This window comes from Piliocolobus tephrosceles, chromosome 13 (assembly GCF_002776525.5).
Source record: "Piliocolobus tephrosceles isolate RC106 chromosome 13, ASM277652v3, whole genome shotgun sequence".
NCBI classification, from domain to species: Eukaryota; Metazoa; Chordata; class Mammalia; order Primates; family Cercopithecidae; genus Piliocolobus; species Piliocolobus tephrosceles.
This window is the reverse complement of record NC_045446.1, coordinates 37,844,428-37,859,729: the sequence shown is the minus strand read 5'-3', so window position 1 is coordinate 37,859,729 and position 15,302 is coordinate 37,844,428. Positions and strand designations below refer to the sequence as shown.

Genomic DNA, 15,302 nt, shown 5'->3' with positions numbered 1-15,302 from the left:
CCTATATACTTTCAAATTTTCAGCCTTTTAATAAAACAAACAAACTTTTTTGAGGGTGTTTGGTCATAGATATCAAAATGTGAAATGTGCAAACACTTTGAAACAGAAATATTATTTCTTGAAAGTTATACCCCTCAAATAATCAGACTTTTGAATGACAGCATATACAGAAATTTGTTCATCATAGGCTTCTTTGTAATAGAATTATCAGGAAATACCCACATGTCCATGCTTAGGGACTGAAAAATAAGTTAGACTGTGTCCATGTAATACATTCATTAAAAGTTATGTGACATTTATTTACTCTTATTTTAACATAAAAATTTCAAGCATCTGTTATACAAAGTACATGACATAAGCCCTATAGTCAGGGAGATTGTAAATTGGTTATGAGTTCGTTATTTATGAACTCCAAAAGATATCCACAAACTATACATCTCATGTAATTTCATTTCTTAAGCCCATGTACATAAAAAGACAAAAACCCTAGAAGAATATGTAAGAAACGTTTTAGAGGTTACCTCTGGAAGGTGAAATAATAGCTAATTTTAATTTTCTAAATTTCTTTGTTGTTTAAATGTTTAGCCGTATGCTACAACATGTATAATACAAAAGAAACTTGAGAACGTTTCACTTAGAAAAAGTAAATAAAATTGCAAAATTTACATAGAGCTGAGCAGAAAGCAACAGGTAACAAACAAGATATACTTTTAATTATAAAGGTGACAAATAAAAGATGCTTGAAAGGATCAAATGTTAGTCACATCTTAAAAGCCTTGAAAATAAAAAGTTGACAGCTAGCAAAATCTTGTATCAGTCTCTACTCATTTTATTAAAATTGAGTGCTATATAAGTAAAATACACTATGTTTCAAGACAGCTACTTTTTAAAGAAAAACTTTCAGACTCTGTTGTTCTTCTGATTAATAATGTATTTATTACTGAGCATTCAAAACAGTTAACTCACATGCCTAAACTTCACCAAAAATAAAGAAATAAATTTAGTAAGTAATTTTTAAGAAACTAAAAATAGGCTGTGTACCGTGGCTCAAGCCTATAATCCCAGCACTTTGGGAGGCTGAGATGGGTGGCTCACCTGAGGTCAGGAGTTCAAGACCAGCCTGGCCAATATGGTGAAACCTCGTCTTTACTAAAAATACAAAAATTAGCCAGGCGCAATGGTAGGTGACTGTAATTCCAGCTACTAGGGAGGCTGAGGCAAGAGAATCACTTGAACCCGGGAGATGGAGATTGCAGTGAGCCGAGATCACGCCATTGCACTCCAGCCTGGGCGACAGAGTAAGACCCTGTCTCAAAAAAGAAAAAAAAAAGGAACTAAAAATAATGAAATCCAGAATATAAATTGAAAATGTGTCTAAGTGTTAGTACTATATTCTTTTGCAGTCTTTTGAAATAATTATGAAATTATAAATAATTATAAGGGCATCATTCCCTTTGTAGTAAATACAGAATAATTAAAATTATTCCTAACTGCAATTCTCACTTATACATTTTTAAGTTTATATATATGTGTATATATTTATGTGTGTGTATATATATATATATATACACACATTAGATGTTTTAAAATAAAAACAATTAAATTCGATGTTTTAGCATTTATAATTTTCAGGTTTTAAAAAAATTACCATTATGAACATTTTCTCAAGCCCTTAATTACTCTTTGAAAACATTATTATAAATAGCTGTACAATATTCCATAATAAAATTCATCAAATCACTATTATTTACTGAGTACCTATTATGATTGATTGTACTATAAAAATTAAATGATTTATCAGTTTTGGATATGTAATTATTTCTAATTCTTTACTGATATAAATAATATTGCAACAATAGTTGCTCACTCAGTATCTGTTCTTACCAGGAGTATATGAGAGTGTCCATGTCGCTCTACCCTCATTGAGAGGGAGGAGATTTTAATAAGTGTCTCATTGCTATTTATGTCTTTTTGGTTTGGAATTATACAATTAAATATTTCTCAATACCAATATCATTTTGAGATCTTTTGTTTTGTTTTGTTTTGTTTTGGTAGGGGACAAGGATGGGGTGGGATATAGAATTTGTCTTCTTTCTTGACCAAACTTTGTTATTTGGAGAAAAACAAAAAGTTGCTTCTGCATCACATGATCCTAAATAAGTGGGTTAAATGCCCAATATTTTTTGATATGGTAAAGTAAAACCATGTGACAACTTGCAAATCTTCATTTACTAATATCATAAGGACATGACGCAGTATCAGTTTCTTTCACAATAGCACTGTCCTCATAGGTGATGTGGCTATGGAAGTCATTTGGGTTATCTTAAACTTCTTAATTAATTCATTGTTCCCCGTGTATTTGTGTTGCTTCAGAGGAAATGTTTCATTGAAACTAACTCAAGAACTGTCCTTTTCTTCTCTTTGCAGGTATTCGTAAACTTATAAACAATGGCTCATATATAGCAGCGTTTCCACCACATGAGGTAATCTTGAAATACAGTTTCCACTTTATAAACAAGGTTTTCATGTTCAATGCTTGGTCCTGTTGTTTACATTTGAATCTAGCTGTCCACTCCCAGGAGGATTGGAGGATTCCGTCTGCAGGTAGCCATGGGCCTTCTGTCTCCCCGTTGTAATTTTGCGACCCTACGCTGGCTCCTCTGCCTCAAAGCCTGTCTGCAATTTGCCCCATACTGGGAATCCCAGCCTTAGCGGAAACACTCCTGGACACTATAGCTGCTGCCTTCTGCTCCAGTATAGAGTTCCAAGCTTAATCTGACTTGAGATCTGCACTATTCCAAATTGAGAAGTTTCTTGGTTTGTGCCTACTACTTTGGGATACTTGGAAATCTAAAGTCCCACCACAAAAACCTATAGCCAATTGCCTACTCAATTATTTGCCAGATTATTACCTCCCTACAAGTTTTAAATAGAAATGCCTGCTCTAAGCTGCAGTGGGCCCTGTCCACTGTAAATGATATTTGAGCCAACTTTTATTTCCTGACCTCTTTTTTTAAGGCAATTTCATGTTTTAAGGTAAGAGTGGGATCTTTACAGGTTTCACTTCTGAACTTTCAAAGGCTATCACATTTCTATTTATAAATTTATGACTGAGGACTTCAGTACATAATACAAGGCTGAGGAATTTGCAGTCTGGTATGACCAATAGTAGGTAAAATGTATTGAGTACTTGCTATTGGCAGTGACGTAAATGTTTCATACAGATTGTCTCATTTAATCCTTGCAACAACCTTTTGAGATATACAATAATATTAACTCTGTTTTTTATATAGGTAATTGAGGTACAGAAAGGTTAGATATCAAAGGCACAGTTTTGAGCACCAGAAGCCAATCTCCAATGTTTATATTCGTTATGGGATACATACTTATAGTAAGAATAGAAATAATAACAGGAAATATGTTTGTGTATTTAATGTGCCAGGCCTTGTGCATGTATTTTCCCATTATTCTGAACATAACCCTGGAGGGGTAAATTTTATTATTCTTATTTTACAACTGAAGAAACAAAGCTCAGAGAAATTAAACACTATATCAAGTAGCACATAATAAACGGTAAAGTGTTCAGAATGGCAAGCTTAAGGCCCAAGGAGAACCTCTAGCAAAGAAGGTTTAATTTTTTCTCTATTTAGGTAATTTTCTCTACATAATTAGGCTGCATTCTGAAAGTTCATTTGACAGTTTTTTTATGTGAAATTTGGGACTTTTATAAATAAGTTATAAGTAATTATCATCTTCCCACTTGTGTTTGTAATTTGGATGAAATATTAATATGTGGAATAAATACATGAAAAGAATGGAAAACAATGTTGTTGAAATACAAGAAAGTAAATTAGAAGGTCAATAAAATGGGCTCAGGAATTTTCTGTTGATTTTAAATGCTGATACTTGAGGTAAGGAAAATAAGGCTTATTAGAAGGAAAATGGAGTCAATGGCATTGACTGTAATTCGATTAAGGATAGTTTACAATTCTAGGCTTCCTTTTTCTTTTTCCTTAATGCAGGAGACAAGTGCCGATCTCCTATTTTTACCTGTAGTTGAGGTTTGTTTTTTACTTACAAAAAGGACAGTGGCTAGAGGGAAGAAGAAAAAATGTCTTGTGGAGTTTGGTATGAAAAGGCAAAATAAAGGGAACGAGAGAAATACACACACACACAAGAATTCGTCCAAGATATTGATAGAATTTATAATCCTCTGAATGATGAATAGTGGAAAGAGAGAAAATGTGTGGAGGTCAGAGGGGGCCAATCATGGGGATGGCAGAGACCACTGAGCGTACAAAATACTTCAGAAAGGCATGAAAGTACATGAGTGAGCAAGAGTAATCACTTTGGTCAGTTTTCTCTTGCAGCCCACTGCATGTCACTATCAAGCCAGAATGATGTAGCTGATTGAGGTTATAGAGCAGAGTTAAGAAAAAGATATCCTAAATATTCTAAAGCTTAGTATCTGAAACCCAAAAAGTCTTTTAATTTTGGGGCTTTAAACACCTTGAGCTAGCTTAGGGAAGACAATCTGGGGCCTGCACTTAAATGGTACTTCATTTCTTCCCAAATTAATGTATCTATTTCATTAGGGAGCCAGGAGTGGCATCCACATGTCTCTCATGGCAACCGTGAGGCACCTGTGAGCCATGACTCAAGGTGTCTTCTTTCTTTATAGGAGCTCACCGTCCTGGTTGTCAAGGAATATTCTAATGAGCTTTGCACTTTTCAAGAGTCACAATATATCAAATGCATAAAATAACTCACATTAATTGTATACTTTCCATGTGCCAGGCACTTTATAGGTACTAAGTTGACTCTTGTAAAACCCCTGTATACTGGCTAATATTATTATTACTTCTATCATCTAGGTGAGAAAACTGAGGCATAACTCCACTTGCTTTAAATTTTTGTCAAGCTTTCATAAAGCTAGAGCCATACATTGGAGTGAGGAGAAAGACTGTCATATCTTGTATCTCACATTTTAGTTCAGAAAATATATAGTCACCACATATATTGTCCTCTTTTTAGATAATAGAAGCAGAGAAGTTCATCCTTTAGGGACACTTCTCTATAAGGCATATTATATAATCTGCAGTTCCAAAATTGCGACACATATGACAGATTTTTGAAAGAGGATATAAAGAATTGAAAAAAAATCTTTCAATTTTTGGAATATCTTATCTGAAATAAATTTTAAAGATACTGCCACTTTAAAAATCTGACTAGCCGGCTTCATTCCTGGGTTACAAGGCTGGTTCAACATATGCAAATCAGTAAACGTAATCCATCATATAAACAGAACCAATGACAAAAACCACATGATTAACTCAATAGATGCAAAAAAGTCCTTTGATAAAATTCAACACCCCATCATGCTAGCAACTCTCAGTAAACTAGGTATTGATGAAACATGGTCACAAAAGCCAAAATAGAAAAATGGATCTAATGGAACTAAAGAGCTTCTGCAGAGCAAAAGAAACTATCATCGGAGTGAACAGGCAACATATAGAATGAGTGAAAATTTTTGCAATCTATCCATATGGGCTAATATCCAGAATCTACAAGGAACTTAAACAAATTTATAAGAAAAAAAAAAAAAACTCCATCAAAAAGTGAGCAAAAGATACGAACAGGCACTTCTCAAAAGAAGACATTTATGGGGCCAACAAATATGTGAAAAAAAACTCATCATCACTGGTTGTTAGAGAAATGCAAATCAAAAACCACAGTGAGGTACCATCTCATGGCAGTTAGAATGGTGATCATTAAAAAGCCAGGGAACAACAGATGCTGGAGAGGATGTGGAGAAACAGGAATGCCTTTACATTGTTGGTGGGAGTGTAAATTAGTTCAACCATTGTGGAAGACAGTGTGGCAATCCTTCAAGGATCTAGAACCAGAAATATCATTTGACCCAGCAATCCTATTACTGGGTATATACCCAAAGGATTATAAATCATTCTACTATAAAGACACATATACACATACGTTTATTGCAGCAATATTCACAATAGCAAAGACTTGGCACCAGTCCAAATACCCATCAATGATAGACTGGATAAAGAAAATGTGACACATATACACCATGGAATACTATGCAGCCACAAAAAAGGATGAGTTCATGTTCTTTGCAGGGACATGGATGAAGCTAGTAACCATCATTCTCAGCAAACTAACACAGGAATAGAAAACCAAACCCCCATGTTCTCACTCATAACTGGGAATTGAACGATGAGAACACATGGACACGGGGAGGGGAACATCACACAATGGGGCCTGTTGGGGAGTGGGGAGCTAGGCGAGGGATTGCATTAGGAGAAATACCTAATGCAGATGATGGGTTGAAGGGTGCAGCAAACCACCATGACATGTGTATACCTATGTAACAAACCTGCACGTTCTGCACATGTATCCCAGAACTTAAATTATAATAAAAAAAGAGAGAGAAAATAAAATCTGACTAGCACTGGTGGCTGAGGCCTCTTACGTATTTTGAATGAACACTTACTCTCTTCCTCAGCTTATAAAAACAGAAGAAACCTTTCCTGGGATTGCATCACTTTTTAAACAAAATAATGCCCTTAAATTCTGAACTAAAGATTATCACAATTTCTCTCAGTGATGGTGAAGATATTGTGTTTATTAAAAGACCTTAAATTCCAAACAGTAAAGCCTAGCATCTACTTTACTTTAAGCTAATGGGTTCCATTATATTTTTTAACTAATTTAATAAAAGATTTTAAAATAACTGTCAGACTATTTTTAATGAAAGATATGTAAAGGCATCTATCACATCATTTCAGTGATGGGCTTAAGTTTATCATTTCTGAAGCTTTCAATAAGTTGTTAAATTATTCTGTGAGGGAAAATACAGTTTTCATTCAGTTCAAATTTCACTAAAAAGTAGATCCAAATGTATCTTACTTTATCTGTTGCAGGGAGCCTACAAAAGTAGCCAGCCCATTAAAACCCATGGACCTCAGAATAACAGACATCTATTATATGAGCGCTGGGCACGCTGGGGAATGTGGTATAAGCATCAGCCTCTGGATTTAATCAGGTACTGCAAGTGGAACAATAATGAAAAGCAAAGTATGCTGTTTTGTTGTCATTGTCTAAGACTTGGAATTTGCAGTCTACAAAAAAAGCAACCACTATAAGATTTTTCAGTAAAAGTGTCTCACTGTAGGTAATTGGTTATACAGGGGATGGGAGAGCTGAGAAATCAAACAAGCTTTGCAAGGTGTCTAACGGATTAGCAACAGCAAAAAATTACTAACCCCTAAGGGTGGAGAGAAATTGGAATAAACATATATTATCAGAGCCCAATACTTATGTACCATTGCTAGGGCTTCCAGTAGAGAGGTGAAAGTGAGGGGGAAGGTGGAGCCATGGAGGGGTCATAGAGAGGGAAAATGGTCCTGGCTTATCTCTTCTTCTACCTTTGAGTGATCAACTCACCAGAAGTAATGCCTCCTGACTCAACTTAACCAGAAGTAATTTAGAGTAAAACCTGACTAAAATGTCCAAATCAAAAAAAAAAAAGAAAGAAAGAAAGCCAGAAAGTGGATCTAAGAGCAAAGAAAAAAATGGCTAAGGCATGTTTCACATGTTTGTATATATTTATTGTTCAATAAAGATCTACTCTACTTCAGGATGCATATTCTAGTAAGTAACTGCCTTCAACTTGAATTAGTCTTGAAATATTGTTGTATTCATGGTTTATATCATTTATGTTGATGGAGGATAATTTGTTTTTTACTTTTGGAAATCATGAAATCTGTATTAACAAAGTCTTAAGTCTGTGGTTACCTATAAATATTTATAGAATGAAAGAAAAGGACCATTTATATTATTATATATGTTAATATTTTAAGCTGTTTATGAAGTATAAACATCAAGAATAAATCACAGCTGAATCAGTCAGTGCCCCCAGCATAAAACAGGTGGACACTGAAAGGGGTACTTGTAGAGAATTTAATAAAAGAACTATATACAGAAGCATAAACCAGAGTCAAGGGAGACAGTGACAGATGAGGAAGCTCCCAGGGACTAGCACAGCTGGAAGTTGCTATCAAACCTAGATCTTGAAGGGACAGGGGGAGAAAGCATTTGGCAGAACCTGTCAAAATTTATACCAAAAATTTGACCTTAGGAAGAAAGCAGCCATGGCCAAACCATGGCCCAAGAAAGAGGAAACCAGGGTGATAAACCCCATCTCTTATATTGCCCTCTGATCTCCTGCTGGCACATTCAGTCGGTCAACAAGCCCATCAGGAAGCCAGAAGAAAATGGGAGGGAACAAAGCTTATAGAGTGCATAGCAGTAGACCCCCTAGTGCCTATAATGAAAGGAAAAAAGTAGAATGCGGATCTGGAGATACAGAGGATAAACATCCACCACCAAACGCTTTTGATTTCAAACATTAAATATTTGGGCATATTCAGAACCAAGATGTTTTATTTCTTAGTTTGATGACCACAAGAAATTCTCAGATTTTATTTTATGCAGATGGGAGAATTATTTTAGATATTATGAACCCAGTGAAATGTGCTGGTTCACAAAGCTATATCTCTTAGGAATTAAAATGAAGTTAGGGTTTGCAAGCATGCATTCTAGTGTCAATAATTACATTTACTTAGCTTATTTCACTTAAGATAATGTCCTCCAGTCTTATCCATGCTGTTGCAAATGACAGGATCTTCTCCTTTTTAAGGTTAAGTAGTTTTTCATTGTGTATATATATCTCTTTATAAGCCACCGAAATACAAATACTACATAATCTCATGTATGGGTAGAATCTAAAAAAGTTGAACTCATAGAAGCAGAGAGTAGAATAGTAGTTACCAAAGGCTGGGGTGAGGAGGAGGCAGAAACGGGGGAGAAGTTGGTCAAAGGATACAAAAATGAATTTAAATAGGAAGAATAAGTTCCAGAGATCTATTGTACAACATGGCGACTATACTTAATAATAATGTATTTTATGGTTGAAAATTGCTGAGTACATTTTAAATGTTCTTACTATATAATAAGAATAAATATGTGAGGTAATGCATATGTTAATTAGCTTCATTTAGTCATTCAAAACTATATGCATATTTCAAAATATGCATGCAATAAATATATACAATTTTTGTTGACAAAAAATAAACAGAAAGTATAAGTTCTCATCTATAGAAGACATTACTCTTGCTTCTTCAGATAATTCCAGCAAGCAGCATTTATTTTCAGTAAATAGGTTTATTCAGCCACTATTACCACTTCTTTGGTTGTTGACATAGGAGGATTTTTTTTCTTAAAAAAATTATATTTCTGTCTTTAATTGGCTAAGGGAAGGAGTGTGTGATGTAATACTCACTCAAGAGAAAGTTTATAAAAGAGTATAGAGGGCATTTGAACATGTTTTTACACCTTAGGAACTTAACTTGTGTTACCAAAATTTAGATGGTAATGAGGCAAACATGGATAGTAAACTATTTATGCATAGCATTTTCTACAAGGCCCATTTTTCTACAACCAGCAGAAAGATTGTCTTAAGATTTGTGACTACTTATTTTGAGTAAGTTGTTCTTAAAACCACACACTTTTGAGGACATGCATCTCTTACTGTGTTGCTTCCTATCTGTAGTGAGAGAAAGAGGGTGTTCAAAGTTGAATTTCTTTATACTCTTTGGTTATGGATAATGGAGACCCATAGGCACAGCCTGTATTGTCTCATGCTGAATAAAGTCATTCCTTAGTAATGGATGGAAAGTCAGATACAGACGATTCTTTTTTTATATAAATAACCATTTCTGGACATGTGTCCATGGTTTTTCCCACTTTAAAAATAAATTTAAACGTTTTATAGCTAAGTCCTATTTTAGTTGCAATCTGTTTTTCCATGAAAAATATTTGAAACTACAAACAGCACATATTCAAAATCATCAGTTATAAAATTTGCGTAGCAAAATTCTTATATGGCAATTTTAAAAAATATTTCACAATAAGCATTGGAGGCATTTGTATTTAAAAACAATGTCACTAAAGGAAACAATTCTAAAAGCATAGATTTCCACATTGTTTCATTTTATGATAGAAATTATTTCAGCAGCGGAATTATATCATTGAATGAAATATGACACAGGGCAGAAATATTAAAAAAAAAAAAAACAGATAAAAAGAGAGCTGTGGTTGTGTGATGGGTAGTTACCCAACAGCAGCCCCACTTCCTCCGTCTTCCTCCTTGCTCTGTTTGGAACACAGGAATCATAGAAGATTGTGAGTACCAGTGCTCTAAGGCAAGGACATTTTTCATTAGCCTTTTTTACATGGCACCAGCTCCTTCTTCTCCTGACACAGATCTGAAATCTACTTTTACTTGGGTGACTATACTTCACCAAATAATATTGTTGCTTCTCTTAAGCTTCAACAATGTGTAATTTAAAATATCTATATCATACTGATATAGATGATGCTGTCTATATCCGCTGATTTGTCTGCAATCCTCTGTCATCAAAATTATAAAGGTCCTCTACTGTGTTAGTAACATGTGCTAAAAACTTTGCTCCACCCCACAGAGGAACACTTGTTCAAGCAAACAAATTTTTTTCAATACCTGTTAATATAATAAGTTTCCATCTCAAAGTAGAATATTATTATTGTATAAGAAGTAAATTTTCTATTGATCTGTGTTTCCTAGGAGAGAAAAATAAAATGAAAAAAACGGAGAAGTGATGCTTGATGGATGATTATTCCAGGTCTACACGCAGTAGAATATGCAAAAGATTTAATTGGCACAACACAGAGAATGAAGCAGAAAGAGAATAGTTTTCAGAAAGAGAAGCCTTGTTAAAGAAATATGACAAGAGAATTTTCTTCTTAGCAAGACTCACTGCTCGGTGCAATATTCCCAAACCAACTTTAAAGTGCCAATCTTTGTTGCAGGAACAAAACTGTGTGTGTTAAGTATCCATCTTTAGAAGATGGAGACCAAACAGTGGTAAAGAAGTCAGGAAATTATCATTTTTAACCAGGCCTTTAATACCAACAGTGCATTAGGTGAAGAAAGAGCAACTGAGTAGTTATTAGAACTGCGTTGTTTCTCTGTCATTTCAATTTAAATGATATTCATCAGCTAGAGGGGAATTAAATGCATTAACTCTCTTAGCATCCTTCAGTACTTTCTGTGGTGATTACTAGTGAAGCAACACACAGGTCTACCTTTCAGCAGCTTACCATCGTATAGGGAGGAAAAGGAATGTAAGAATGACCGGTAATTGCCATACATTTTTGTAAGTTGAGGGACAACATTAACCAGGGTAAGTCCTGCGTGCTTTGGAAACTGCAGAGCTGAGCTTTGTTGAGGAAGATGTGACATAATGGTGCACATTGTGTCTAGCCTAAGGGTGTCTGGTGAAGGGTGCAGATGGAGAGGGAAATCTAACCTGCTCTCAGCACCCACCTAGAGGGGAGACCTTTTTCCAATTTTCATGAAAGCTATATGGTTTAGAGCAGCTCTGTGATGTGAAAAATGAAAAGGGATGCTAGTAGGAAGATGGAGAAAAGCAAGGTTTATGAGCCATGTTAAGAAGTATGGCATATACATAAAGACATGTGACAGAATTGCCCCTATATTGAAAAGGTTTAAAAATAAACAATATTGCCATTATTGAATTAATTAACAAGCAGGAGTATTAGATACCATAGATGGAGCTAAGGAGGAACCGAGTGTAGCCTCAAGTTTCCGTCTGAAATTCTGACTAGGTGTGGCATCAATAGTTGTAATATTGCTTATGTTGCCTTAACTCAGTCTAAGGATTTGCTTTCTCATGCAGGCTATACTTTGGTGAGAAGATTGGACTATACTTTGCTTGGCTGGGATGGTATACTGGAATGTTGATTCCTGCAGCAATTGTTGGTTTGTGCGTTTTCTTCTATGGATTATTTACAATGAATAAAAGTCAAGTAAGGTAGGCTATTAAGAGACCTATTAAAAATGTTTGGCCTGTCTTCTGAGTGGGTAAAAGTACAACGATAATCCTGACTATAAAAAACAAATGGTTGATGATACTACAATTTAATTTATTTGCTATTTCTGTTTCTTGACTTTTTTTTTTTTTCTTTAGTAGGAAGGGAACACTATTACAAAAGGTCATTTTACTACTTTTATATGCAAACTATCTTGATTAATTTCCAAGAATGTTTACGTGAAATTCCTCTTTCCAGTATATACCATATAATTCAAAAATTTGATAGTTTTGTGTGATTTACATGTGCATAGCATTTGTTAGTCTAGAAGGCCTTCTTGATATATTCATTCAAATCATTATAATAGCTATAATTTATAATTTCAATTTATAATTTACAAAGCCCTTCAAAATGTCTTGTTTCATTTGCCATAACCTTCACTACCACCCTTGGAGATGCATAGCTCTTTTTGCACATGAGGGAACCTAATAGACTTAAAGATGTCTAAACAAAACAATTGTACCACATAAATTCTGCTCTAAGCAACCTCCTCTACTCTCCTGAGTACATGACAGCTCATAACATACTTTCTACTTTATTATTACTCTCTGGAGGAACAAATATTTATAAATTTTATTTAGCATACACTTAAGATATGGAGATTGTAGTGAAATCAGGTTTGACAAAAGTCAAACATATATCAAAATAGTGATGCTTCTGTTAAAGTTGAAGTGACTTGAGATTTGGAAATAGGAACAGTACATTATTATTCAGCAAGGACAAGAGTCACCCTAGCATTAAATAATCTTAACAGAATTTTCTATTTAATCAATCACAAGTATATTATCAACTTTAACTTTGTATGGTAAAATTCAAAATCTGAAAAATATCTCTCCCCTTTCTTTCAAAGCTCAACACGTTCTTCTCTTTTGATCTATCTTTTAACCATGGCCTTGCTACCAGATACTGAACATGACAGTTAATGTTAAGGTTATATTCTTCATGAGATCATAAAAATTAATTTCCCTGAATTTTCCTTAACAAATATAATATGTATATGTATGTATATGTACAGCAATTATGCTTAAAAATGAAACAGCTTTATTGTCTGAGAATTAAATCCTATTCAATAACCAAATTGCTTGATTTGATATCTCAAAATCCTGTTGTTCTTCATGAATGCCAAAAGCTAAATAACATGAAAACAAAGAAACACCTACTGCTCAAACCCATTGCATCTAGTCATGGGTTAATTTCAGGGTTTTGCAAACTCATTACCATCCTGCAAGGTATCATCTTCCTGAACAAACTTCTGCCCACTGGAAACATCCATCCTCCTTTTGGGCATTTCCCCATATTCTGTTGTATCAGTAACATCTGGGGCTCCGAAGAAAGGTTGTGGTTTAGAGTTACAATGAATTGGAAAAAAAATAAACCATTTTAAAATAAGTTCTAAAATATGGAAAATGATTCTTCAAGTTGGTCCTGTGGAGAATATATTAACAAAATGTTAGCATATGATATAGACTTCCCAACTCCACCACTACAAAGCTGAAAATGAACAAAGAGGAATGAAGGGAATAGATTTGCTGTTTCTATTGATTTATATACCAATGGAGTAAATTAGGCTCTTTTTGTATGAGATAATTATTCTTTAACCTTTAGTACAAGGAGTGTTCTAAAAGGCATTAGCAAACTCTTTTCTTCAGTGCTGTATGGTATTATATTACGCCCACTTCTGTCACACTATAATTAAGATCCTGTCAGACTTTCTATTCTAAACCAAGATAAGCAGCACTGAATATCTTGACTGAAAATTTGGGGACTGAAATTTTCCATTCAAGGTGTCAGACATGGTTGAGTTGTAGGTGTTATCATGGTGGGTTGGGGAAGGAGAGCAAGCTTTTATTTTGTGTTGACTTATGTTAGTATAATTTTATTAAGCTCTTTTTTGCTTGTTGCAGGGTAGAAAAATGTTCCAAAGCTGCAGATGTGGCTCTGTTGATTATGTTTCTACCAGTTAGGTCCAACTAAAATAAGATCATGTTTCTTAATTGCCCTACACTTAATTATAGACGTATATAACAATCAGGTTTTAGATGACTGTATATACATACGTGTATATATTTACATGTATACACTGGTCTTACATGGTGAAATATGGCCATATCTGTGCCTGGGAAAAGATACAGGAATTTGAAAATGAACAGGCACAGATACATGTGGCCTGGTTTTAAGGCCCTGAGTTTCAGGAACCAGGAAACAGACCTGAAGCCCCAACTGTCTGGTCTGTTCTTGCCTTTTCAGCATCAGAACTCACCAAGAAATGAATATGGTACTCAATATTGACCAGATTTTTAAAAGTCTTTGCTTCTTAGAGGATTTCCAAGCCCTCTCTTGACACTGTGCTTAGCAATAAGTTTCTTTCATTTATCAAGTGCCTGCAATGTGTAAAGTACATTGTAAATATTTTTAATCTAATATCCCAGTTAGATATCCCCATATAAGAAGAATAAATTAATCCCCTGAAAAAAAGTGACTTGGTCAGGGACTATATCTAGTAAGTAGTCAACTAAGTTTCAAACCTATTTCTGATTTTTAAAATTGTCAATAGTATTGACAACTATATGATTATGATTAATATATAATTAATTACAGAAATAAATTAATACCATCAATTAATGTTTTATTAATTTATATTTAATTATCAATTGATTATTAATAAGTGTTTATTGGTGATGAGAACACAGTGTGAGATCTAGCCTCTTAATACATTTTTAAGTGCACAAGACAGTATTATTGACCACAGGCACAATGTCGTACAGAAGTTCTCTGGAATTTATTCATCTTATATAACTGAAACTTTTTGTCCATTTTACCCTCCATTCCCTCCTTCCCCTAGCCAATGGTAACCACCATTTAACTCTATTTTTTATAAGTTTGACTATTTTATATGCCTCATATAAGTTGAATTATTCAGTATTGGTTATTCTGTGATTGGCTTAATTCGCTTAGCATAATTTCTTCTAGGTTTATCCTTGTTATCACATATGGCAGGATTTCCTTCTTTTCTAAGACCAAATAATATTCCATTATATATATATACCACATTTTCTTTCTTCATTCATCAGTTAATAAACATTTGGGTTGTTTCCATATCTTGGATATTTTTAATAATTCTGAAATAAATGTGGGAGTGCAGACAGCTCTTCCAGATCATGATTTCATTTCTTTTGGATATGTATCCAGAAGTGGGATTGCTGAATCATATGGTAGTTCTATTTTTGATTTTTTGAGAAATCTCCCTACTGTTTTTCATGGCAGTGGACCATTTTAGATTTCTACCA

At 34.3% G+C, this 15,302-nt stretch overlaps 1 protein-coding gene across 3 annotated transcripts in view; it reads left to right on the top strand.

Annotated features, from left to right (window-relative positions):
- Window positions 1-15,302, top strand: part of ANO3 (anoctamin 3) — a 474,227-nt gene that overhangs the window by 349,091 nt on the left and 109,834 nt on the right. For all 3 annotated transcript variants that reach the window (XM_026454059.1, XM_023230338.2, XM_023230340.2), the window contains 3 exons: window positions 2,428-2,483; window positions 6,945-7,066; window positions 11,823-11,957. In XM_026454059.1, coding sequence (XP_026309844.1) covers window positions 2,428-2,483; window positions 6,945-7,066; window positions 11,823-11,957 — 313 coding nt within the window. The remainder of the gene's footprint in view (window positions 1-2,427; window positions 2,484-6,944; window positions 7,067-11,822; window positions 11,958-15,302) is intronic.